Genomic DNA, 23,221 nt, shown 5'->3' on the forward strand with positions numbered 1-23,221 from the left:
AATTATTCCGTAACGGTACAGTGTTGCCTCAGGGCAACATACACTTTTTTGTTATTTACTAAATAATGTATGTTTATAGTTTTCCTAAAATGATTGAAAATACTTCTCTACACACCAGTGAATGAAGTTCAGATTTTTTGGAGGGGATTTAAATGACGAAAAATGGTGAAAAACACACTTTCAGAGGGAGGAAATGTGGTGATGTGAAACGTGGCCGCATGGGCTGTAAGAGGATCCAAAATCTCTTCCTGTAGAGCATGTGATCACCAATCTGCACTTTCATTGGTTTCTCAAGGGTTAGGAGATTCTTAAGGTGGTATAGACCACCCCCAAAAATGCTTCCTTTTTTTCTTACAAGGTCAAAAAGTCCATGTTGCCTCAAGGCAACACGGTACCATAGAGGGTTAATGTAGCAGCAGCTGGGGCAGCTTAACTGTCAGTTAAATGAGGGAGATTAATTACCATAGAAACAAGGCTATTAGTGGCCCAGCCAGTCCTTTGAAGTTTCAACAGCACAATTAACCGCTTTAAAGGGACAGTTCGCTGCTTTAAAGGGACAGTTCGCCGGTTTAAAGGGACAGTTGGCCGCTTTAAAGGGACAGTTCGCCTCTTTAAAGGGACAGTTCGCCTCTTTAAAGGGACAGTTCGCCGCTTAAAATTTTTTAATTTAAACGGCTTTGATGCCGTTTAGGCTTGAATGCTTCTTCTTTAGGCCTTGCGAACCATTCCTGAGCAGCCGTGATTGGTTGAGCGATACGCACACTTTGGCAGGCCCCTTCTAAATTTCTTCAGAAATTTTCTAGTTAGAAGTGTTCTACTGTTTGTTTTTTAAGTGATGTAAAAATATTAGTCGTCATGTTGATTATTTTAGAATGTTGTGGCAGGATCATTTTTCTTAGTTTAATTACTTAAACTAGTACAATGTGTAAATTAATGCAGAAACTTCTTAAAAGTGAGAACTTTGTAATTGGGTACAAGCTTTAAATGGAAGCTGTACATTACAGTGTTTAATATTTTTTAAAAACACTCAAAATCTGTTTTATTCATTGACTGTTGTTTTCTTTGTTTTATAGTTTTTTATCAGTTCAACTTGCCTGAGTGGTTCAACTTAAGAAGTTATGATTTTAACTGTAGCCTGTTTTACTCATAAAGCGTAATCGATCTTAGTGTTCCGTCTAAAGGGTTAGGAATCTCTTCATTGTAGTCTGATAAAACTTGGGGCCCCCAAACAGCATCTTGCTTTGCCTAAGCAAAGCTAGAAACGGCCCTGATGCAAGGTAGCAAAAAAACAGCCCTCCTCTCACTTAACACATTGACTACCAGCAGTTTTTACAGAATTATGTCGTAGACTCCCAGCGTTCTAAACCATTTTTTTGACGTTTTTTGTACAGTCACAGCATATTATGTGATAGGGCCACTGAAACATGTTATGGCTCGTTTGAAAGCTGAGACTTTAAACTCTTTGTGGGTCAAAACTGCGTGTCTCTAAGTGCCGCCATTAGCAAGCTATCCTTAGCTAAACCAAGGCGGGTATCCACCAAAATCAACAACAAACTGAGATATCGGGGCTTTTGTGAAACGTGCGCTCTTTCAGCCTGTCGCACTTTAGATACTTACATATCCGGGTCAGAGGATTTGCGTCGTGTCGCATGTGGCAAAGCTAACCTGTTCATAAGACCGCCTCCTTAGACTTGTTGCGTGTCTTCTTCTCCTTCTTGTTGTTTGTTTATGTTACTTTACCGTCACCCTCTGGAAACCGACACGTGCGATTGGACAAAATGCAGAAATGCACAACAATCAATGCAGCGTTATCAAAATTGTTGAGTTGACGCAAAGCCATTGGCGTAATGATCAAAATGTCCAGATGATGACACCAGTTTTTGACTGCCATCTATGTCAGTTCTGTTCATCACATAATTACAAAAATCACACAGAATGTGCATTAGAATGTATAGATTCAGAATCCATAAAAAAAAACTTAAAAACGTATTTTTACTATGTGGGAGCCAACGCATGGGCAGTAAAAACATAGTTTTACGTGACTTGGGAGTCAATGTGTTAACAACATACCAACCCGTCACAGCAGAGCATCCCTCCAACTGATCTACTCTGGCACCAACTTTCACAATCCCATTGACCTCCATTACAGCTGGCTCCTTGTCCCTGATCTTTAACAACTTTCATTTTCTCTTAGCCCAGTAACCATCATCATGTCACAGAAAATAATAACTATACAAATTATTATTATTCTTTAAAAATGTATTGATCTGATTTTCCCTCGGAAGCAAATCCAACTTACACCCGTATGGAATTACTGCCTATATGCATACAGTATATATGTACTGCATTTACGTTGGGTCCTAAACACCATTTTGTGTTTATGATCCAATTTGCTGTATTTGAATCAAATTAAATTTACCATCGTGCAAATAAAAGTAAGTTAACAACTGGGTTTTATTTAGGCAGTAATTAGGGAACCAGTGTATTCCCTCAATTTCTCCCTCTTTTATTGTATTGAGATCAGAATCAGATACATTTAAGATAGTGATAATTAGATTATGTAAACAGTTCTAAGACACAGTAGGCAATGTGTGTGTGTTGAAATGAACTTATTACAGTTGTCAGTGATCTAAATTAACTCTCTGCCCACTGCCTGTCTTCTTTAGTCAAAATGGCTTTGAAGGATCGAATGAATGTAAATGCTCATGATTTTTCATTCAGATTTATTGATGTTACAACCCCCCTTACTGCTTACAAAAATCTGTTTTATCAGATGTCTTGCCCTTAGTGAATCATTTTGAATAAAAGTTGATATTTAAATGATAATTAAAAACAGAATTTTCTCGCAAATTGTCTTCAAATCATTTAGCTTTTATCTGTAAAAAAAAAAAAAAAATACAAATGTTCTGAAAACAACAGAGAACAATGTGTATCAATGATCTATGACCTAAAAACACATTTTATTGTGAATGTATTATTCAAGGAACAAAGAAACCTTCCGATTACATAAACACTTTAATTTGATGTGATGTCATCCGATTGACTTTAAGACAAATGTAGCTCTTTCTTTTCAGCTAGTCTGTGAATACAAACATATAACATTCAGGCAACCAGTCACACAAAGCATTTGTCAAGTATAAAGTTCAGGTTGTGTTTTCCTGGACACGCCCACGGATAGCATTCATTTGCACAGAGACTAAGGACATTATTTCTGCCACTTAGAATTCTGCACTTTACATTAAACACATTGACGTTCTTCTTTTTCTTTACTTTTGTTGTCTAAACACTTCACATTAAACAAAGCTTAAATAGCAATGAACCCTCTTGCTGTTCTATTAAAGTCTTTTGGTTCCTCATCTTTACCTTTTCGCCCAATCAGGCCCATTTCAAACACAGTAGAAATTTTTGTGACCGGCCTGGATGCTGCCTCCTTAAGCCTTTTGGCATCAAACTTTGGACTAAAAAGCAAAACAGGCAGCCGGTACGCAAATGAAGGTATCTCGTTTTGCTCATCCTTTTTCTCATCCTCCTTCTCCTCACTTTTGTTTAACTCAATCTGGTGCAAAATGTTCTCTTTAGAGGAAAACATTTGGAAAAGGACAGCATCCCACATCTTTGTTGCCCTGGGAGGGTCTTTGATTTGGTTGTCATCCTGGACAATGGGCTTATCCTCAGGCTTCTCTTGTATTGTTTTTGTCTCACCCTGGTCCTGCCTACAGACCTCTTTCTGAGAGCCCACCTCTGGAAATTGGGGCTCCTCCTGCTCCACAACCATATGCTTCTTGAGTCGGGACCATCCACTCAGCCTAGATTTATTTCCTTTTGATTTTTGCATGACTTTAAGAAGGGGCTCGGCAGTAAGGAGGTTCTCTTCAGCTTCCTTTTTCTCAGGTAAAATGGGAGATTTATCTGCTGAAGCTGTCTCTGGTTTCTTATCCTTCTCTTTGTCTCTAGTTCCTGATTCAGCAGCAGATAACTTAACAGGCTGAGTAGGCGCTTCAGTACCTAGCTTTGAGCCTTCAGGCTTAATACTAGTAACAGATGCAGGTGTCAGTGGTTCTTTTTGGACTGAAGCATCAGCTTTTTTCACATTTATAGCTTTTTCCTCTGTTGTCTGAACTTTAGTTTTACCTAAAAGTTTCTTCACTGCCTTCAGGGGATCTTGGTCACCACCTTTGGGCAGGGGATGTTTGGTTTCAGGAACCTTTGTCTTTGACTTGGTTTCTTGAATTGGTGTTGTCACCTCTTGTTTCTCAGATAATTTTCCCTCTGCTATTGGAGATTTTGATGTTTGTTGAATTGCTGTTGTGTTTTTATTTGGGGCAACTGGACCAGGAACTGGACTCGTCTCTTGTGTTAACATTGTTCCTGATGAGCCAGATGCTTGTGAAACAACAATGATAGGGATTGAAGGGACAGAAGCAAGCTTCTCATGTCCCTTATGGAGTTTATCTACATCTTTCGATGTTTCTTTTTCTTTAGAGACCTCCACTGTAGATTGTTCCTTTTCACTTGGTTGTTGGCCTGTCTCTTCTGGAACCTCTTTTTCAGCTTTAAACTCCTCTTGTGTTGGCATCATTAAACTTGATATACCAAATGCTGGAGAGAATGTTTTTATTCCGCCGTAAGCAGCATATTCAGCTGGTGTAAGTCCACGATAGGCAGACTTTGACTTTTGCGAAACTGGGGTTTTCGGTCTCTGAGAGGTTCCATGTGATGCACCAGAAGCTGATATCCCATATGTAGGTGTCTTTGGTCTTTTATAACCAGGTGATATGGTCATAAGTCGGGAGGCCTCATATGTTGGAGTCTTCGGCCTCTGATAGCCAATCACTGCTGGTGTTGATGGCACAGATGTAGTAGTTTCAGATCTTTGAGAGCTAATGGGCTCAGCTGGGCTCATCCCTCTTATTAGATCAGGCTCTGATTTTAACTTGGTTTTACTTTGTTCTATTGATTTAACGTTAGGTGTTATGTCAGAGTGAGTATCTCCATTCAATAATATTTCAGGAACCTCAGTCATCTTCACCTTTTGGGAAGTTGATGAACTGCTCTCAGTAGAAATTGTTAGGGGTGTTTTTGACCTCTCTGTCTCGACTGTGATTGGTGACACTGCAAACAAAAGAGGATTGGGTCTTGAAATTTCAAAGACAGGAGTTGTGGTCCTGGTCATGTGGTATGCTGGGGTTTTAAGCCGTCCTGCTAAAGGTCTTGAATTTTGAAACTCGTAAGTTGGTGTTTTAACTCTGTCTTCTGCTGTTGGGGTTGCTCTTTTGATTTCTGAAGTTGTGGTTGCTCTTTTGATTTCTGAAGTTGGGGTTACTCTGTTTATTTCAGCTGTTGGGGTTGCTCTTTTGATTCCTGAAGCTGGAGTGGCTCTTTTGATTTCTGATGTTGGGGTTACTCTGTTTATTTCAGCTGTTGGGGTTGCTCTTTTGATTTCAGCTGTGGGAGTGGCTCTTTTGATTTCTGATGTTGGGGTTGCTCTTTTGATTTCAGCTGTGGGAGTGGCTCTTTTGATTTCTGATGTTGGGGTTGCTCTTTTGATTTCAGCTGTGGGAGTGGCTCTTTTGATTTCTGATGTTGGGGTTGCTCTTTTGATTTCAGCTGTGGGAGTGGCTCTTTTGATTTCTGATGTTGGGGTTGCTCTTTTGATTTCAGCTGTGGGAGTGGCTCTTCTAATTTCCCCTGTCAGGGTTTCTCTTTTGCTTTCTGTTGTTGATGTTTTTCTATGGGGATCTGTGCCTAATGATGGAAGCTGAGTTGCTGTTACTGTCCCTCTTCTGACCTCAGATGTTGGAGTCCACTCTTGTTTAGGTTCTACTGACGTTTTGCTTTGTGGTACTGTGCTGCCAATAGCAGCTAAAGCAGCTGTGTCATAGACTGGTGGTGTCCTGGATGTCTCATAATATGATGTGCTTGCCGTGTACATCCTTATTTTAGGGACATCAAACATTGGTCTTGGTGATTTTGAGGGTTCGGTTGCTTTAAATGTAGGACGTGGACTTTTGGATTTGACGAGTGGGGTCAGCACAATGAGCGGTCGGATCACAGCTTTACTTACTGGTACTGGATGTGGAGTTTGACCTGGACTTTTTGGTTCTGAATGTTGAGTTTCAATGGTGGTGGCAAATCTCAGACCATCATGAGTTACCTTGGGCGCAGAGGAAGATGGCTGATGTGTTTTTTCTACTGCTGGCTGGGTCACTTGCCCAATCGAGGGTAAAACTTCAAAGATGTCAGCTGACACAGAATGTGATGAGGTTGTGGTGACATGCTGCAAGTAAGAGTATGATGGGATGGCCACTGTCTGAGGGGACAACCTAGTTGCTCTACCATAAGCTGCTCGCTGTGGGTAAGGAGATGCCACATGTTGATAGAGAGGCCTGACAGTGAACCGTGGGGGTTGCTGGATGCTGTAGAGGCTGGGCAGAGTCTCTGGTGTCTTTGGTGGGGTTGAGTGGTCACTGTGCTCGAGGTCAGGGCTGGCTTCATTTACAGGGGAGAGGCTGGAGCGGAAAGGTGTTGCAGACTGGGATGCTGGAGTAGAGGCTTTTTTCTTGGCAGTCCTCTTGAGGAGTTTCTGAAGACGAACGTTGTCCTTTCCAGGCTTCGGCAGCAGAGGTGGAGGGTACTGCTGGGAAAGCAGGCCTAGCTGGGTAACAGTGCCATAAACGGCAGCCATGAGTGCTTCAGCACCCTGTAAAGGAAAAAAAAGAAATATGATCTTATAAGAGAGATACTAAAAAGGCTTACACTCTGGATGTGAGCATTATTTTTATTGATTGTGGGATTTCATCCTTTCCTTTGGATTCGATTTTTTTCATATGCATATGGTCTGAAAAAATGTAAAGTTCTAAGTCCTCTTAAAAGGAAATTGTTCTTTCTCAGGTGAAATATTGTTCTTGAACTGCCCTAATTGTTTTGTTGGAGGTCTTAATGCCTCGGTATGCTACTCCGTAGCTATCGGCCAATCCGAATCCGTGGTCACTAAACCTTTCGAAGTTCTCCGTCGGGATGTCGGATACGCAAGGCAGTTCACCTCCCGATCAGTAGGCGTCGCTACGCTAGACGACCCAATCTCGCGACGTCTATCGTGAAAGTCGTTGATCGATTGTTTACCTTCCAGCTCCGTTCCACTCCTCACAGTGAACGATGGCGACCGAGAGAGAAAGACTGTTGTTAGAGTTCGAGCTAATTGATATTGAAATGCAAATAATTTTGACCAAATGTTGACCAGTAAACTCTTTCTAAAATGGCGGTGTTGTTGTTCTGAGAGGAAGGAGTGATTCCGGAAATTATGTTGTTAGCCGACCAATTACAACCCTTGCGGTCTCCGCAAGTCTCTGTCTCCTCGACGGATAGAAAGGAATGTTGGCCGACGCACGCTAGCGTCTCCAGCAGGGTTTCCGACGACGGAGAGGGCTCTCTGTAGCCTTTCCCGGACGACTGTATATGTACCTTTACCGCATTGTGTAGCTACAGCGGCTAGCATTACCATTACCTTTGGCTGGCCAGAACTTTGTCAAAACTGTTTTTCTTTGGGATAGTTGGAAGTCATAGAAATCTTAACACCAGTTTGAAACCAATAAACAAGCACCAGGTGTGCTTTACTGAATTTTGAACTGAACTGAATGTTAGTTGTTACCATGTGAAAATCGTGATACAAATGATTTCCAAAAATGTCATTGCATCATATATCAACATAAAATAACATATCAACTTCTAGAGGAGTATTGCTTTGTTTGCCAGGCCAGCTAAAAAAGTCTGCATTTGTGAGGGGAGCCTTAAAGAGAAGCGGAATAAAACAGACCATTACAAACAAGTGGCCTAAAGAGGTGTTCCCACAATGTGATGTAGAATTTATTTTTTTTCATCAACTTATTACAAAATAAAAATGTCAGCCTGTAATTGAGTCTGAATAGAATATCAGTAGTTCCATTTCTAATTGTTTCCTTTTGTCTCTTTTGCAGATTTATGTCATAGCGATTACTGAGGAGGTAGAAGTTCCCTTCAGAGTCCGCTGCTCATCCAATAAATCACCTTTTCTGACTCTCTCAGTGGAACAAATTTCATCCAAAAGATCGTGTCCAAAATATTTGATGATTAAATGTGTATTTTTGTCCAACTTTCTCTTTGTTTTCATATTTTCTAGCATTCTATCTCAGGTATTATGTATATATCTGACCATGAGCTTCATAGTTTCTATATCCTTCAGTTTTTCAAAATCATTTGAAATATCTTGATATTTTTTGTATGATTATATTTCTGGAAGCTTGTTAGACTACATTGGTTGTAAATAGAACTGTTTAGATTTTGTAATAATCTGGAAAAAATGCACCACACCTTTACCTGTTCTTACATGTTGGTTAAAAGAAAAAAATCTAAAAAAACAGAGCAAATAAAACTGCAAATATTTCAGAACGCATACTTATAACACTGCTGACGGTAGGGTCACTGATAATTATGGATTTGGCTCGCATCGTTCAGCAATTTAACCACATTTGACTTGATTTGAAATCGGTTACACAAAGCTTTATGATCAATTCAATCTAAGTCTATTGCTTGTTTCTATTTTATATAAACTTACCGATGCTTTCATCTCTATCTCTGTACTACAGTAAACATTTTTTATCTTTAATACTCATTTGCGAGTATTCCTACTGTATGTGTGTGTCACCTCTTTTTCTTGAATAAATTAAAACCATCTTCTCTTTCATCTCATTTATACTGTATTGTACATGTAATGCTAAATGTAAGACACATGATAACATTTAGCATCTGAAATGCTTCAAAATAATGCAGATCCTTCATTTCTGTTGAAAACAAAATACCATAGTATTTTTTGTAAACGAGTGGAGCCTCATTATGAAAATCCATTCATTTGTCATACCTGCTTTGTACTGCCCCGGCTCGTTGGAGCTCTCAACTACCAGAAATGGGGTGCATCCTGAACAGGTCGACAGCAGACAGCTTGCATGCTCGCACTCCTTTCTATTGTCAATTTACCAGTTGAACTTAAAGAGCAAGCCAGCATCTTATGAGTTTATAAACTATAAACCCAGTACCACCCCACCCCACCCCCACCTACCCAGAATGAACCCCTTACCCCAGATCAACATTGAGTTTTTAGCATTATTGGGCTGAAATGTCTTGTAGTATTAACTTTCTGCTATGTAAACCCTAATCCCATTCTAAAAAGGAAAAGAGACAACTCAGTGATAAAATAATGTATCTAAGGTTAGATTCAAAGTTTTCCAATTGTTCACCAATACGTTTATTAAACACTGAGCCTACAAAAGAACCTGTTATCCCTCATCTATAGTGAAAAGCTCAACATCAATTAGTTGTGCCTAATGGTTCATTTTGAATTTTATTTATGAAGGCCAGAGATCAGCACTGCAGGCTGAAATAAACCAAGCTGAACTCATACCGGATGATGTTTCCACTACATCCTGGAAGCCTCTACAGAGCCTAATTTTAGTTTAAAGAGGACCCTTGCCAGTCACCTGCTTCCCCTTTTTAAGACTCCTGGCTTTCTACAGGCTACCTCACTTTTTTGAAAACAATAAATCAGCAACCTATGATGCAGTTCAGATTGAGTCTGCAGGTTCAGCGGCCTTATCAGAAACAAACTTAAGTACTGTGTTCTGTCGATACATAAAAGTGGATATTGTATTTCAACATCAACTCCAGACACATATCGCATATTCTCATGAATCCAATCTTCTTTTTATACAGATAGCTTATGGCTGTACAGCAAGTTTTGCTTTAATTGACATTCTGCAGAATGTTTCACTGCTCATATTGTAGGTGGTCAATGCATGACCTTTACAAGTTTCTATTTAAAGTGACCAAAAGCTGGTGTATTCCAGTAGTGCAGCTAGATAAGGCACAAGGAAGCTGTTGAATTTGGATTCGACCATTGTATGTGGTGTTGTGGATCTTAATGTGTTAAAAAAAAAAATGTGCAAAATAATGTGCAGTTTCTTGCTAGGTTTTGGTGTTTCCTTTGCAAATAGTGATCCGAGGGCAGAAATAAGAAAGTCAAAAACAATCACCATTTGCCCTCTAGGTGGAACATTCCCATTTGTTTTAACGAAATCTGACCAAAGCAATGATTGATATCTCTCTTTTTTGCCCCTTTAACCCATTAAGACTTCAGGCATTCTTTAAAGATATAATGCTGAAGCTGATTGAAACAGCCTCCTAAAACCTTAGCTTAAAAAAATGTATTGTAGATGATTGACTTTTTCTTATGTTCATCAATATGAAAATAAATCCATACTCTTGTGTGCTTAAAGTGTTGATATGCCACTCATGTCACATCAGGCTTGACAGGTAAACGCGGACACAACCCTCTCCAGGCCTGACAGGAAGATACGTGCATGTGTTACATTTGGTTTGAACGGTTTTAAGAGGTCATTTTGCTTTCCTAATCAGGGAATCAAATGTATGACACTTGATTAAAAACAACTGTGAAAACAACAAGTCTCCTCTGGTGTGTGTGTGTGTGTGTGTGTGTGTGTGTGTGTGTGTGTGTGTGTACATATATCTACTTAAGGGTGAAAGTGAATGCAGAGCATCTGACCCTATGACATCACAGCCCAATAACAATAGATAGGACTTAAGAAATAAACTGTCAATTAGACGGTTCAATCACTTGAGGGGACAGCTTAACACAAATGGATTATGAGCTTGCAGCTTTCAGTGGAACTTGTTAGTAGCCTACTTTATTTCACTGCTAGCAAATAACACTGTATAAGCATTGCATTGGCAAAATATTGTCTGTAATCAATCTAAAATTAAAATGTTCTTCAGACAACTTTATTACAAGACTCTCTCGACCCTTTGGGCTTCATATTAAGTATCTCTGACATCATGAAGTCTGTACATAAATGACTGCTTAATATCCTCAGTTTAAAATACGTGTCACCTCACCAGTTAATTGCGGCCACTGTTGGTAGTGTGTTAGAGAAACCTCCACCCTGTCCTCAACCCCCCAGCTCCTCCCTCCTGAACTTGCAGCCTGCTTGACACATGAGATGCTCATTCCTCCTTTTAAGGCTTTGGTAGTTTTGGTATTTGGAGTGCCTTCAGGATGCAGGTTCAAAAGAGGAAACATTAATAATAGCTATGCAATGAAAGAAAAAAAAACTGCTTAATAATGGCTCCCTTAAGTAATTGAATCAAGCCCCAAAACTGATTCACCTCTGATGAAGTTATGACACTTTGTACAAACATGTCAACATAACAGTACAAATAAAAAATTCTTAAGAATGGAAGAACTTACCAGGTAAAAACTTGTTGCAGGTGTTCAAAGAGAGGCCAGGCAGGTTCCCCTTGACAAAACAAGAGAGAACACTGATTGCCCTTCCGTATCAAACTCCACAAGACAGCTTTATCCCACACAACTACACAACATTAAGGTGAAAGCTAAAATTAAAAACAGGATCATTATTCACTCATGCCTGACTGCGAGCAGCACGACAGATAAAGGACAGGACAGAAGGTGTTTTAAAGTCACAGGGAGCAGAAAGACTGCGAGGCTAACGCTTAGCTCGGCCCCACTGGTGTTTTAGTGTTCCACTGAGGACAAGGAAAAGTTACCCCGAGCTTCTCAAACATGTCGGCTGTTTGATTGCCGAGGTGGGGGCTCTTCATTCAATATCAGCCGGATTCCAAACTATGCTAACAGTTTCTCTCTGCTCTGTCTGGAGAATAAAAGGTGTAATGTAATGGATTGGTTACCTGTATGACTGCTGCTTTGGGGGCGGCTGGCCGGCTGCTGCCTGCTTTGTCCCTGCCTGGAGTGTCAGAACGGCAGGTTCATGTTGAGCCCGTCTCGACCCCCCTTCCTGCAAATGGAAGGAAGAGACTCCATGGCAGTCCAAAAATAAATCCTGATCCCTCAGTGACAGCAGCAACGTTGTGACAACAGAGCGAAGCAAGTCAAGATCTAGCACCTACAGGCCAACATAAGGTTTTATCCACTTCAGAGCTCTAAAAGTGGGATCTCAGGGCCGCCCAGGGGTCCTTGAAGGATGTACCAATGAACTACAGTGTGCTCAGTAGAATGATGGAGGCTTCATAAGACTCTTTTATTATTATCTTTTATTATATTATTCACTCTGCATGCTTTGGGTTCTGTAAGATTCTTGTTTTTCTGCGGGACTTCAATGGCATTTTGGGAGTTGTCTGGACTGTGAGGGCAGGGTTATGTCTGGGCCGGGTGAGTCCATCCGAAATGGTTTCAGTTTTTAAAGTCCGAGGAAAAGAATCTCAGGATGGCTAACCCTAAAGGTCAATCATCAGGAAGTCGTAACACAACATAATTTGAACATTCCACATGTTTTCGGACAATTTGTGTGGGGCAGCCAGAGTTGTACTAGGGCCGTTAAGGAGTCCTTTTGTGGCTTCTGAGGGAATGTTAGGCAGCACTAATATGATGGTGAATATCTAATGTCCCGGGACTTATAGAAGTCATTCATGGCCTCGTAGTATTATTGATCCTTCAGGGGAATTTTAGTAGTTTTTTCTCGCTTTTTTGCTGTTTAATTGGAGCGATGGAATGCCACCATGTCACATTACTGTTATTGTTATACAAGTTTCTGACTTGTGCCCGTATCCATACTGCAGTTGAGACTTATAAAGTTAAATGTCTGTTGTATCCAACTTGTATATGTATTTTAAAACCAAGCAAGTCTGGACTATCATATGTAGTGGATGTGGTGACGGACAGTATTTTACTCATAACTGAACTATCTCATATAAGCATTCTAATCATCCTTGGGAAGTTTGTGAGATATACCATGTTATATTTCATGTGAGATAAAAAAAAAAAGGATTTCTTTCTGTAATATAAGACCAGTCAGTTCAACTGAACTTCAGTTTTTTAAATCTGTGATTGCAGCACCCTCTAGAGGAAATTGGAATTTCATTCAGGGCCCAAATATTACGAATCCAGAATCAAGTTTGTAGGATGAATCATGCAGCAGCTTGTTTAAACTTTACAGCTGAACAGAAACACAATTAAAACATATCAAAAGGAACCTGTTGAGTATTTCACTGACATTTGAATTTCTTCAAGATTATAAACAGAATTCAGTCTTACAATCAGGGTCCCTCAATATAAGGTAAGGAGTTAATGGAGCTCAATGAAAAATAACTTGAGTAAGCAATGGAAAACAATCTAAATTGATTAGACAAAGGACTTTGTGACTCAACATCCACACCAAATTGCTTATCTAATTGCTTGTTGTAACATTTATAATCATGGATTTAAATGTGTTTAAATGTGTTTGTCCTCTACTAAGGCAGATAGTGCAAGATAGATGGCAAAAGGTGGTTCTGTTTATCATCTAATGTTTCCTTTCAGATTTTTGGAAGCTGAAATTAATGATGCAACCAAACAGCTTTTCTAGCTATTCCTGCAAACCAAGGTTTCAAGATAAGCACCAACTTGTTTCGTACACTATGTTTATGTTTTCCCAGACTTCAGTGAGAGGTTCAGAAACACCAGCTGCCACTCTTCCTTGACGTCCAACACTCATCTCACTCTTAGATGAAATTTGCTTGCCCTAATGTAGCAGCCCCAGAATAGCATCCTGTAAGCATCCTGGCTGTCACTTTCACCAAACTTGAGCCTCCCTCCTCACCACTCAAGCCTTCTATCTCCTTATTGAGTGGCAGTGGAGGGAGGGGGTGACTGAAGACATGGAACCTGCCCCATCACAGAGATGGCCTTACCTCCAAGCCAACTCTTCAGCCAATGGGGGGACTGGTCGGATCAAGTTTCACTATAACAGAAGGACATAATCTGCGTGGTAAGTTTGCAGAACCTTACAGCCTGTCTTGGCCAGCCAGGAGCTCACTTCATTCAGCTTTTCTGAGGTAAGGTGGAAGGGGAGAGAATGAGAGCGTGAATGGTAGAAAGTAAGCTAAAGTGCAATGTCCCCATACCTCACCCATGCTGAGACACCTAAGTCCACATGTGTTACAATCACTGCCATTGCTTATAGAGGCTACATTGGACATCAGGGATGAAAGAGAAACAGAGTTCAAATAATGGATAGAAAATGGATACAGAGAAAATGGACCTCCTTTTGAAGTTCCTTGTGGTGATGCTATGTGTTTGGGCCCTGTGATTAAAAGGGTTTGATTGCAGCAGAGTGCATTTGGAGCTGATAAGCAATGGCTTTTTGGTATTAAGATGTATGTCTCTATCTCCAAAATGTGCAAAGAAAAGGGATTACTTTTTATCATTTTAACTGATGTTTGAGTATGACATTTTCAAAAAGTGTAAAGTTTAAAGTTTTTGGTCTCCCAGCTGAAAAGCAGCATGACTTGTTGTTGTTTCTGTATTAGTTTGGTTTAAGTCCAGTGACCTGATGGAGCTTCATACCTAAGGGATTTACAAATGGCTCAAAGCCTTTGAAGCAGCTTTCCACTTCAGGACAGAAAAGATTATACAAATGTAACACCATGAAAACAGTGCTGGTGAACCCATTGGTTGTTTGGTTGTTAGAAGTTGAGGACATTGGTCTCTTTGCGTTGCATTTTTTGTAGGCTTACAGGGTTGATGTTCCTGATATCTTCTGGTGAAGCTGTAAATGGCAAGGCATGCATGTACATTAGAGCTGGAGGATAAACACATTAACATCCTGAACAGAACCCATAAAACCCCAGACTGGATGTAAAGGAATGATCTAAATGTTGAGCATTTCTCCTGGTGACTATTATTGCATCATGATGTTATCACATTGAGTTTGGAATTTAGATGATTAAAAAAACACTCATTCTAAAAGGCCAGACGTAAGACCTTCCTGATTTCTTCTCCGGGTGTATTTTAATTCTTGAGCAAAAGGTCTCTTTGAGGAGGGAGCCTCAGGAAGATGACTGAACGAACCATGTAAGAGCAGGACGACCAGATAAGGGAATGGAGATGAAATTATGGGTAGCAGTCCAGGGAATGGAACCTAATCTTTCACATCGTGTCAACTGAAACTGGATCTTAGACCTATGCAGCTGTCTGTTGGAAATAGTTCTGATGACGGGACACCTTTATGGTGAACTCACACTAATGACACTAATGAATAAATAATCTAAAATCCAATAAGTGATAGATAGAATTACATATAAAGTCAGGTCATGGGTGTTTATCATTGCAGGGTTTTGATCATATAGAACAATCAATTAAATGCATTCCAGCAGGATCACATGCTGAGGCTGATTTTAGATTTGATAGAGCTGAAACTGGATGAAAAAAAGGAATCCTTAACATCCTCGATGCGAAATGCCAGAAGAGTGATGGGCGAGGACAGGAGATTGATCTTTTACACTGTTGATGTGGGGTTCACATTTTTGCCCGAATGCAACATTAATCTCTTCTCTCAGCAGCTGAAAACAGATGATTGGCATAAATCTAAGTTTGGCCTCCTTCTCACTTATCATGAGAGAAGCAGATTCAAGACTGAGGCTCAGATTTCAGTCCAAAGTCTCACACTAATCATAAACCCAAGAGGTTTGGAAGTGACCAATTTAGCTTCAAATACAAACTTCAAAAAACATTTGAAATACATTCATGAGCTATGAAATGAATTTACAATGAATTAGATCAAATCAAGATTTATTTTTGTTGTTAAAGTATGGTACATAATGTAGATGCATGTAGGGTGGGGTTTGGTCAGGGTGGGGCTGGCAGCACATATTTAAGACATCTGCAACTTAATCCTTAGCTATTAATACACCAGGCTGGACAGTCATTTCTTACTGACAGACTTTAAGTTCCTCTCTTTTCCCTTCATTCCAGGCTTCAAAGTCCACTACCGCCATGTCAGACACAGAGGAAGTGTAAGTGTATTCAAATTTTCATTCAAGAATTCGTATCTTTTTGAACCTTTGGTGAGTAGTTTGACAAAAACATTGAACCAAGGGTCATGTTATGGGCTTTTCGATTGGGAAATTTGGATGCAACTAAAATCCCTGGAAAGCAATAATAAACAGACTTTTAATAAATAATATTTTGTCAAACTATTATGTCCACTCTCAAGCACAAACTCTCATTCTCAATGAGACGATGAGAAGCTTTAATACAAAAATCTTCTTTGTCTTCTTTGTTGCAGTGATCAGACCGGGGGTAAGTAAGCATTATGTTCCCTGTTTACAAAAGATTTTAGTCCAGGTACAGTCAGGAGCTCCATGCTAAATCCAAGGACTATTTCTGAGTATTGCCTAACTGACTTTCCATCCTCTTTAGAAAGTTTTTTTGCAATGGATAAATACGTATGTTTGCAGGTTTGGCTTGACTCCTCCAGATTCATGCTGTGCAACAATACTCTATATTCCAAGCAAATTTGCACATATTATTGTCTTGCTAGCATGGCTGCAGGACGCAACATTGGTAACTGGACAGTGCCATATATCCTGTGTGAAATCATAATCTAAACTCATACAACTTAAATCACACAATATTGCACTGACCTGTTAGCAAAGAGTCCTGCAGCTCTGCATGACCATCTGCACCTGTGCAGCCCCCCTGAGCTGAGCACGCTGTCAGATGAATAAAAACTGTTGTCATGTTCAATTCCTGCCTGAGAGTTCTGATCAGCTCAGGAGGACCGCTTTGTGTTTGCTTAGCATGGATCCCCAGTGTACCCTCATTTAGCTTTTTTTCCAAATTTCCAAATGGGTGCAAATGGGATCTTTTGATCATGTTCTTCTGCTCCTTTCTTTCCCGGATGGACAAGAAGAATACGATGGTAAGACACAGACTTCATACAAGTCTCATGCCACTGATACTAATTTGTCAGTTACTTTTGAAGACCTGTGTTCTTGTCTCCATATGTACTTTTTAAGGCATGCTGGTTAACACTAATGCTATCTGTGGTTAAATGAGAGGTTAAAAACATGGATTGTATCAGGTCAGGATCTGTGTCCCTCTGTCGTTGAGCATATTGCGTTGTTTCCAAGAAACAATCACATTTCATCCATCAATGACTGATTTTTCCCCTTTGTAACTGCTTGTTGTCTCACCTGCTTTAGTGCCATCTGGTGGTGGTTCCACTAAACAGCACAATCACAAACCTCTTCATTTCTCACGTCTTCCCTTTATTCACTCACCACAACCACCTTTTTTCCCTTTTCCCTCTACCCTGCTTCTATTAACCCTCTCAATGCCCCTCCTCCTCCCTCCCAACTCACTGCACGATGTTTAGCTGTAGAAGAGGAGGTAGTAGAGGAAGTAGAGGTGGCCCCTGAGGCTGCCCCTGAGGCTGCCCCTGAGCCAGAGCCAGAGCCTGAGCCAGAGCCAGAACCAGAACCAGAACCAGTGGTAGAGCCAGAGCCAGAGCCAGAGCCAGAGCCAGAACCAGAGCCTGAGCCTGAGCCTGAAGGTATGTGGCAAGAAGGGGGGAGGGGGCTATTCTATCATCCTTTGCCATGCTTCAGGTGTGCTCCACTGACCAAAGCCAGACAGACCCCACTGATCCTGTTCCATAAACATGTTCAATGTGTCTCCTAATGCTACCTTCCTCTCATCATTGGTCAAAGTCAAAGAAATGCCTTCTATGCAGCGCTTAAATGGCACAAACATTTAACAATAAGAGTATGAGAGATATCAGAGAGTACTAAATAACTGTTTTGTGTGTGTGTGTTGATAACTGGCACCACACCTAGGAAGTATTCCAAACACCATCTTAAAAAGATATTTTCTTGATGTTTGAAAGACTTATTTGATCAATTTCTTTTCTTCATTAAATATTCCCCCGAAGAAGCTGAGACATATTTTAGGTGGTAAAATTTCATGTGCAAAGGCTTATACAACACCTGATTTAGCTCCCTGTACTTGCTAGATAGCTAAAGCTGTCCAACTATTGCTCTATTAGTCCGTTATTATTTATACCAGTTATTAGCCTATGCTATAAATGCTAAAACTTACACTGTAAATTTAAAACATATATATACACAAACCTGATGTATTTTTCTGTCGGTGCACAGTTTATTCGCTGCTTATGAAAGTGAGATGCACAAGTAACTTTGGCTTCGCAGCTAATGTAACTGAAATAGGGGAGAAACCTAACTAATGTGAAGAATTTAACCTATTGTATAGTACAGTCTATCATAGAGTTTTACCTCTTGATTATATCAAACATACATGAAACATGTGAATTCAAGTTGATATCTATCTACTTAGCCTAGCTTTCTGTGTGCTAGACTGCCAGAAAGGACAGCACCATCTACAGCCAACATGGACTGTTTCAAAGCAACAAAATCTCAGATAAATATAGACCTCTTTTATTAGTCGAACCCTAGTTGTGCTACGAAATTACTACTTATACCACCTGCACTTTAAGCACTTATTCTAAATGCCTGCATTTAGTTTTTTTTAATGCTTCCTATATTTCTGGCCGCTTCTTTTCAGGGGAAAACATTTACTTCCAAGCATGCAAATAAACATGTTAATACTATAAAGGAAGAAGATCATGTCTCAGACTTTATCTTTTTCAGATCCGACCCACTTTCTTGTCTGATATGCTCATGCTTCGAGATGGTGTTGCATTCACATGTGTTTATCCAAAAATACATTTGGATAAACAGGACAGTTATTGCTATCTTTGAGTTATCTAAAAGATCCATGTGAATGAATATATAGCGTTACATGTGAATGCTAGGTACATTTTCTCAATTGAGGCATTTAAATGTAGAACTGTGGCCTCTAGAAATAGAAGCTATATGGAGCTGTGTTGTGAATTCTCAATTACTGTCTGAGGCGTTTGCTGTAGATTTTTTAGAAAGCAACTTGCCTGTTTTTACTCAAATTGTAAGCAAACATCTGAGCAACGTGACATTACACGACTCTGATAAATCATTGCTGTTTATTGTTTAATATATATTTCAGAGTTACCATTTTGGCTTCTGAAAAGCAGAAAAAAAATCAGCATACTAATTATTTTGTCAACCATCAGTTCCTTCTTTTCAGTTCATTCTGGCAGCCAGAAATACGGATTTGGAAAGTGTTTGAGAATTGACATAAGCTGTGCTGCAGCAGGGTTATTGTCTGCCATAGTTTTAATGTGTTTGGCTTTTAGGTTGTACAGTTGCACCTGCTAACACTCTTATCAATTTTGCTTTTATTTTTCAATACTTGCTACATGCAGAAGCCGCTGAAGAGGAAGGTATGTTGACATATAAAACGTGATGAATCTGAAATGGGTTATTCTGGTTTTGGAAGGACCACTGTGTCGAGGTCTGAGGCCTGTAGTCTATCCAAATTTGATCCGTCAAAATCTAGGAGCACTACCCAATTGGCACTGAGAATCTGACATTTCAAAATGTACGGAAAGTACACAATCTAAATGAGAAAAACATTGACAATTCCAAGTGGAGGAAAAAGGGTGAAAGAATATGAAACGCTAACACATGCTTCATTGTGCAGCAAACCCATTGTGACAGTCTTGCTATGTGACTCATCATCTGCATGGTATGGGCCCACCAGAATCTGGGTTAAAAGAGAAGAAACGGGAAAAGAATATGTTCCACTTGTGGTAAATAGCTCTGGGGTCAAGCCAAAAAAGACATGTTGATGCAACGCTAAATCACAAAAGGTTTTAACAATGAAACTGCTTTGGGATTGACTGAAACATCACATTAACAATTCTAATTTAACTGCACTCAAAGCAAGACGGTTCTCACAAAACTCCATAAATCCCTGTTAAAGCTGTTTGCTTCAAATATACATTTGTTTGCTCTCGTTTGACTGTTGTAAAACTAAATCAAAAACTGATTTGGCTACTCTTAATTGATCTTACATATCATAATAAATTAAAACCACAAAGTTTGATCCACCTAATGCCTGAGACAATTGAAGTAATCTGTTTTCTTTCTAACCCAATGACATGCACTCAACCCCTCTTCATTTCTTAACCTGCAGAGGAGAAGCCAAAGTTCAAGTAAGTAATATGTCTTCTAAGTATTCTTGTGGACAAACTGTGAGCAATTAGTTAACGAACTGAATATAATAAAAGAATAAGTCAGAGATGTGTGAGTGCATTCAAGACCTAAACATTCTGTCACAGGCCCAGCGCTCCAAAGATCCCAGATGGTGAGAAAGTGGACTTTGATGTAAGTAGACATGTCGGGTATCTGTTTGTCCGTGCTGTGTTTCCTCCGGGCTGAATGTCATGTCCGTTCTTCCCTTGTGTTAAACAGGACATCCAGAAGAAGCGTCAGAACAAGGATCTGGTAGAGCTGCAGGGCCTGATCGATGCTCACTTTGAGTGCAGGAAGAAAGAGGAGGAGGAGCTGATTGCACTCAAGGAGAGGATTGTGAGTCAGAGCCAAATGTGCCACAGCGAAACACTTTTAAGCTTTTACAAAAGGACGGCACGGAAACATGGTTATACTTATCTTTGGATCCTTTTTAACAACACGAGAAGAAAAGCAAAAAGATTACAGATGGACAAAGCACAGCCCAATAAAAACAAACTTCTTTCTAAATGTTTGAGATTTTTAGTTTGAGACTTAATGTAAGAGGCGAACTATCCCTTTAAGGTACATATCCTGTTAACAAGTGGAAAGACCCTTGCTTGGCTGCCAGTTACAGAAATAGCTTGTGAAACCACAGTTTTAACTGTTTTGCTTTTGAACATAGAAGTTGGCAAGTGTATCTTTGTAAAGTGAGTAACTTTATTGAACATTTGGAGTTTGTTTTAAGACATTTAATGAATGTCCTTCATCTGGAGTCTAACTTTATTTGTACAGTACCTGTCAGGCTAAAGCTATTACAGTTGATTTGATCTCCTATAATCAAATCAGACACTTACGTTATAACGTTAAAATGAACACCAGTGTCAGTCCTGAAAATAACAAAAGAAGATGAAAATCACAAAACTACACACACATATATTTTGGGTGTAGTAATAGAGATATTTTCTCCTTTTTTAGGAGGTTTGAGTAATTCTCACCCCTCACAGTACAGTGTATGCTGTGCTATGAAAGTAAAAAAAAGAAAAAGTCAAATGTCACCATGTGCTCCATAGATAAAAAAAAAAATAGAGATAGTGATGAGATCAAAGTGCTTAGTAAGCTATGAGGAATCAAATGTTTTTCTAACCCACTGTTTGATGCCGCCCTGCAGGAGAAGCGTCGTGCTGAGAGGGCTGAGCAGCAGAGGGTCACCGCTGAGAAGGAGAAGGAGCGCCAGGCCAGGCGTGAGGTTCGTTATTCTCTCACATTTCATCTACAACTATGAATGAGATCTTTCACTTTTTCTCTGTACTGTTTTACAAAGTGAAATAAGCTCATCTTATGCTCACTCTAATCTTTATGTAAAACGTAGCTTCTGTTTTCATTTTTCTAATCATTTGCACACTTAGAACATATGCTGCGATTTCTGTGCAATTACAGACTGAATGAAGCACCTACCTCAGACATCTCACTCTATTTTTATCTTTTGTGAACCCAGGAAGAGAGGCGGATCAAGGAGGAGGCTGATGCAAAGAAGAAGGCAGAAGAGGAAATGAAGAAGAAGTCAGCTCTGTCCAGCATGGGCTCCAACTACAGCAGCCACCTGCAGAAAGTCAGTACACACACACACACACACACACACACACACACACACACACACACACACACACACACACACACACACACACACACACACTCCAGCAGTATTCTGCTGAGTTTGGATTTGCACTGAACCTGCATCTTTATGCTTGTAACTGTGCCAAATAGGCTGACCAGAAGAGAGGAGGGAAAAAAGAGACTGAGAGGGAGAAGAAGAAGAAGATCCTGGCCGCCAGACGCAAGCAGCTCAACATTGACCATCTGAATGAAGACAAGTTGAAGTATGACTCATACTGCTATCTGGTGGCTTGCATTCACGTCAAACTAGAATGCAGTGCTCGTAATCTTAAAAAATGTGCTTTGATGTTCTATAAAGATCTATGATGTGGATATAAAACACTGATTGTAATTTAGTGATGTGCCTGCAGCTTGAACTCTGGAAGGCATTGTTTTGGGCTTTAATCTGAGCAGCCGTTGTTCTGCAGCAGGGTGGAGGCGCCATGGTCCTCCCTTCCACTGATGCAACTAATGTTAATCCAATTTGTCACAGCAGTTTTGATTATGTCTTTAGAAGAAACTTTTCAAGACCTTTTCAAGAAATGTTCTTTATCGTGAACGTCATGTCTGCCCGTAGCAGTGGAATGTTGCTTATCTTTATGTAGTTCACTACTTCAGTAACCACTTCAAATTAGGGATGCACTGATCCGATATTTGTACCGATATTGAGGAAAATTCTAGATCGGGTATTGGTGACAATGGGCCGATCCATATCGGCCGATTTATTTTTATTCTTTTTTTTTTTCTTATTTTTTTTTTCTTTGTCCTGTCCAGAATTATGGCAGCAGAATTGTAGTCTGAATACCGTTTCTGCCAAACATATTTGTCTTTGCCAAGGGATGCTGAAACCTGAGCTTGAGCAGCTTGAGAAATCTGCTGCAGCAGGTCGCTGACACTGAGTGTCACCATGTGTGTGACTTAAGCCTCAACGCAGCAAAATCTGGAAATGTTCTCTTACTGGATTGGCATTCATCCAAGGGCCTTCTGCTCCCTCTAGTGGTGAAAAAACTTGTCAAATTGGGACGACCTCTTTTTTTTTTTTTTTTTTTAGTTTTTTACCAAGATGGAGAAGCTATTGTTTTGTTCAGATGCTTTTGTGATGCATGTTTAATTCCCATCTGCAGTAAACTATAAAAAGAACTGATTGCTATTTATTTTGAAAGTCTACCAACCAAGCTAGTGAAGCTATTGTTTTTTCCTCAATTTCAGCTCCTTTATTATTTAATATTTGGTTTTACATTGGAATTTGAATCCCTAATTGCACCGACTGAACCAGTTACACTTGTTATATTTTTATAGTTAAGATTCTTTTACTGGTGCACAATTATTAAAGAAATAAGTCATTCAGTACATTTATATCTGTTTATTTGTTTTTTAAAAAATAGGAAAGAAATGTTTAAGTCTAGTCTGATGTTGCCTTGCCCAAAAGAATGATCCCAGTCTTTTCCACACAATGAAACTTACCATTTGTTACCATAATTCCGCGCTGTTTTTCTGTATTGGTATCAGATCGGTATCGGCCGATACTAAACCTCAGATACCGGTATCGTATCGGTGAAAAAAGCGGATCGGTGCATCCCTACTTAAAATAATCTACATA

The 23,221-nt window shown here is 39.8% G+C and overlaps 3 protein-coding genes across 6 annotated transcripts in view; 2 read left to right on the forward strand and 1 right to left on the reverse strand.

The window, feature by feature from the left end:
• The window catches only part of lsp1a (lymphocyte specific protein 1 a), a 95,103-nt gene extending 86,384 nt beyond the window's left edge, over nt 1-8,719 (forward strand). Inside the window, exon 13 of the mRNA XM_075469258.1 lies at nt 7,974-8,719. Coding sequence (XP_075325373.1) covers nt 7,974-7,996 — 23 coding nt within the window. The 3' untranslated portion in view covers nt 7,997-8,719. The remainder of the gene's footprint in view (nt 1-7,973) is intronic.
• tnnt3a (troponin T type 3a (skeletal, fast)) overlaps nt 1-23,221 on the forward strand; it is a 209,615-nt gene that overhangs the window by 180,659 nt on the left and 5,735 nt on the right. Inside the window, exons 1-10 of one of the 3 annotated variants that reach the window (XM_075469259.1) lie at nt 13,790-13,893; nt 15,812-15,852; nt 16,125-16,138; nt 17,217-17,393; nt 19,931-19,949; nt 20,076-20,121; nt 20,209-20,325; nt 21,137-21,214; nt 21,464-21,577; nt 21,733-21,845. In XM_075469259.1, coding sequence (XP_075325374.1) covers nt 15,833-15,852; nt 16,125-16,138; nt 17,217-17,393; nt 19,931-19,949; nt 20,076-20,121; nt 20,209-20,325; nt 21,137-21,214; nt 21,464-21,577; nt 21,733-21,845 — 698 coding nt within the window. In that variant the 5' untranslated portion in view covers nt 13,790-13,893; nt 15,812-15,832. Of the gene's footprint in view, nt 1-13,789; nt 13,894-15,811; nt 15,853-16,124; nt 16,139-17,216; nt 17,394-19,930; nt 19,950-20,075; nt 20,122-20,208; nt 20,326-21,136; nt 21,215-21,463; nt 21,578-21,732; nt 21,846-23,221 lie in introns of those variants that run through there. The other 2 variants (XM_075469260.1, XM_075469261.1) reach the window with 2 other exon arrangements.
• On the reverse strand, nt 2,707-11,925 carry prr33 (proline rich 33). 2 transcript variants are annotated; one of them, XM_075469256.1, is made up of 4 exons: nt 11,752-11,925; nt 11,294-11,342; nt 10,942-11,094; nt 2,707-6,700 (listed from the first exon to the last, which is right to left on the reverse strand). In XM_075469256.1, the coding sequence occupies exon 4, from the start codon at nt 6,683-6,685 to the stop codon at nt 3,305-3,307; it is 3,381 nt and encodes a 1,126-aa protein (XP_075325371.1). In that variant the 5' UTR covers nt 6,686-6,700; nt 10,942-11,094; nt 11,294-11,342; nt 11,752-11,925; the 3' UTR covers nt 2,707-3,304. The 2 variants fall into 2 exon arrangements, with proteins under 2 accessions (XP_075325371.1, XP_075325372.1); XM_075469257.1 differs by lacking the exon at nt 10,942-11,094.

The sequence above is a fragment of the Odontesthes bonariensis genome, chromosome 7, assembly GCF_027942865.1.
Source record: "Odontesthes bonariensis isolate fOdoBon6 chromosome 7, fOdoBon6.hap1, whole genome shotgun sequence".
Taxonomy (NCBI): domain Eukaryota; kingdom Metazoa; phylum Chordata; class Actinopteri; order Atheriniformes; family Atherinopsidae; genus Odontesthes; species Odontesthes bonariensis.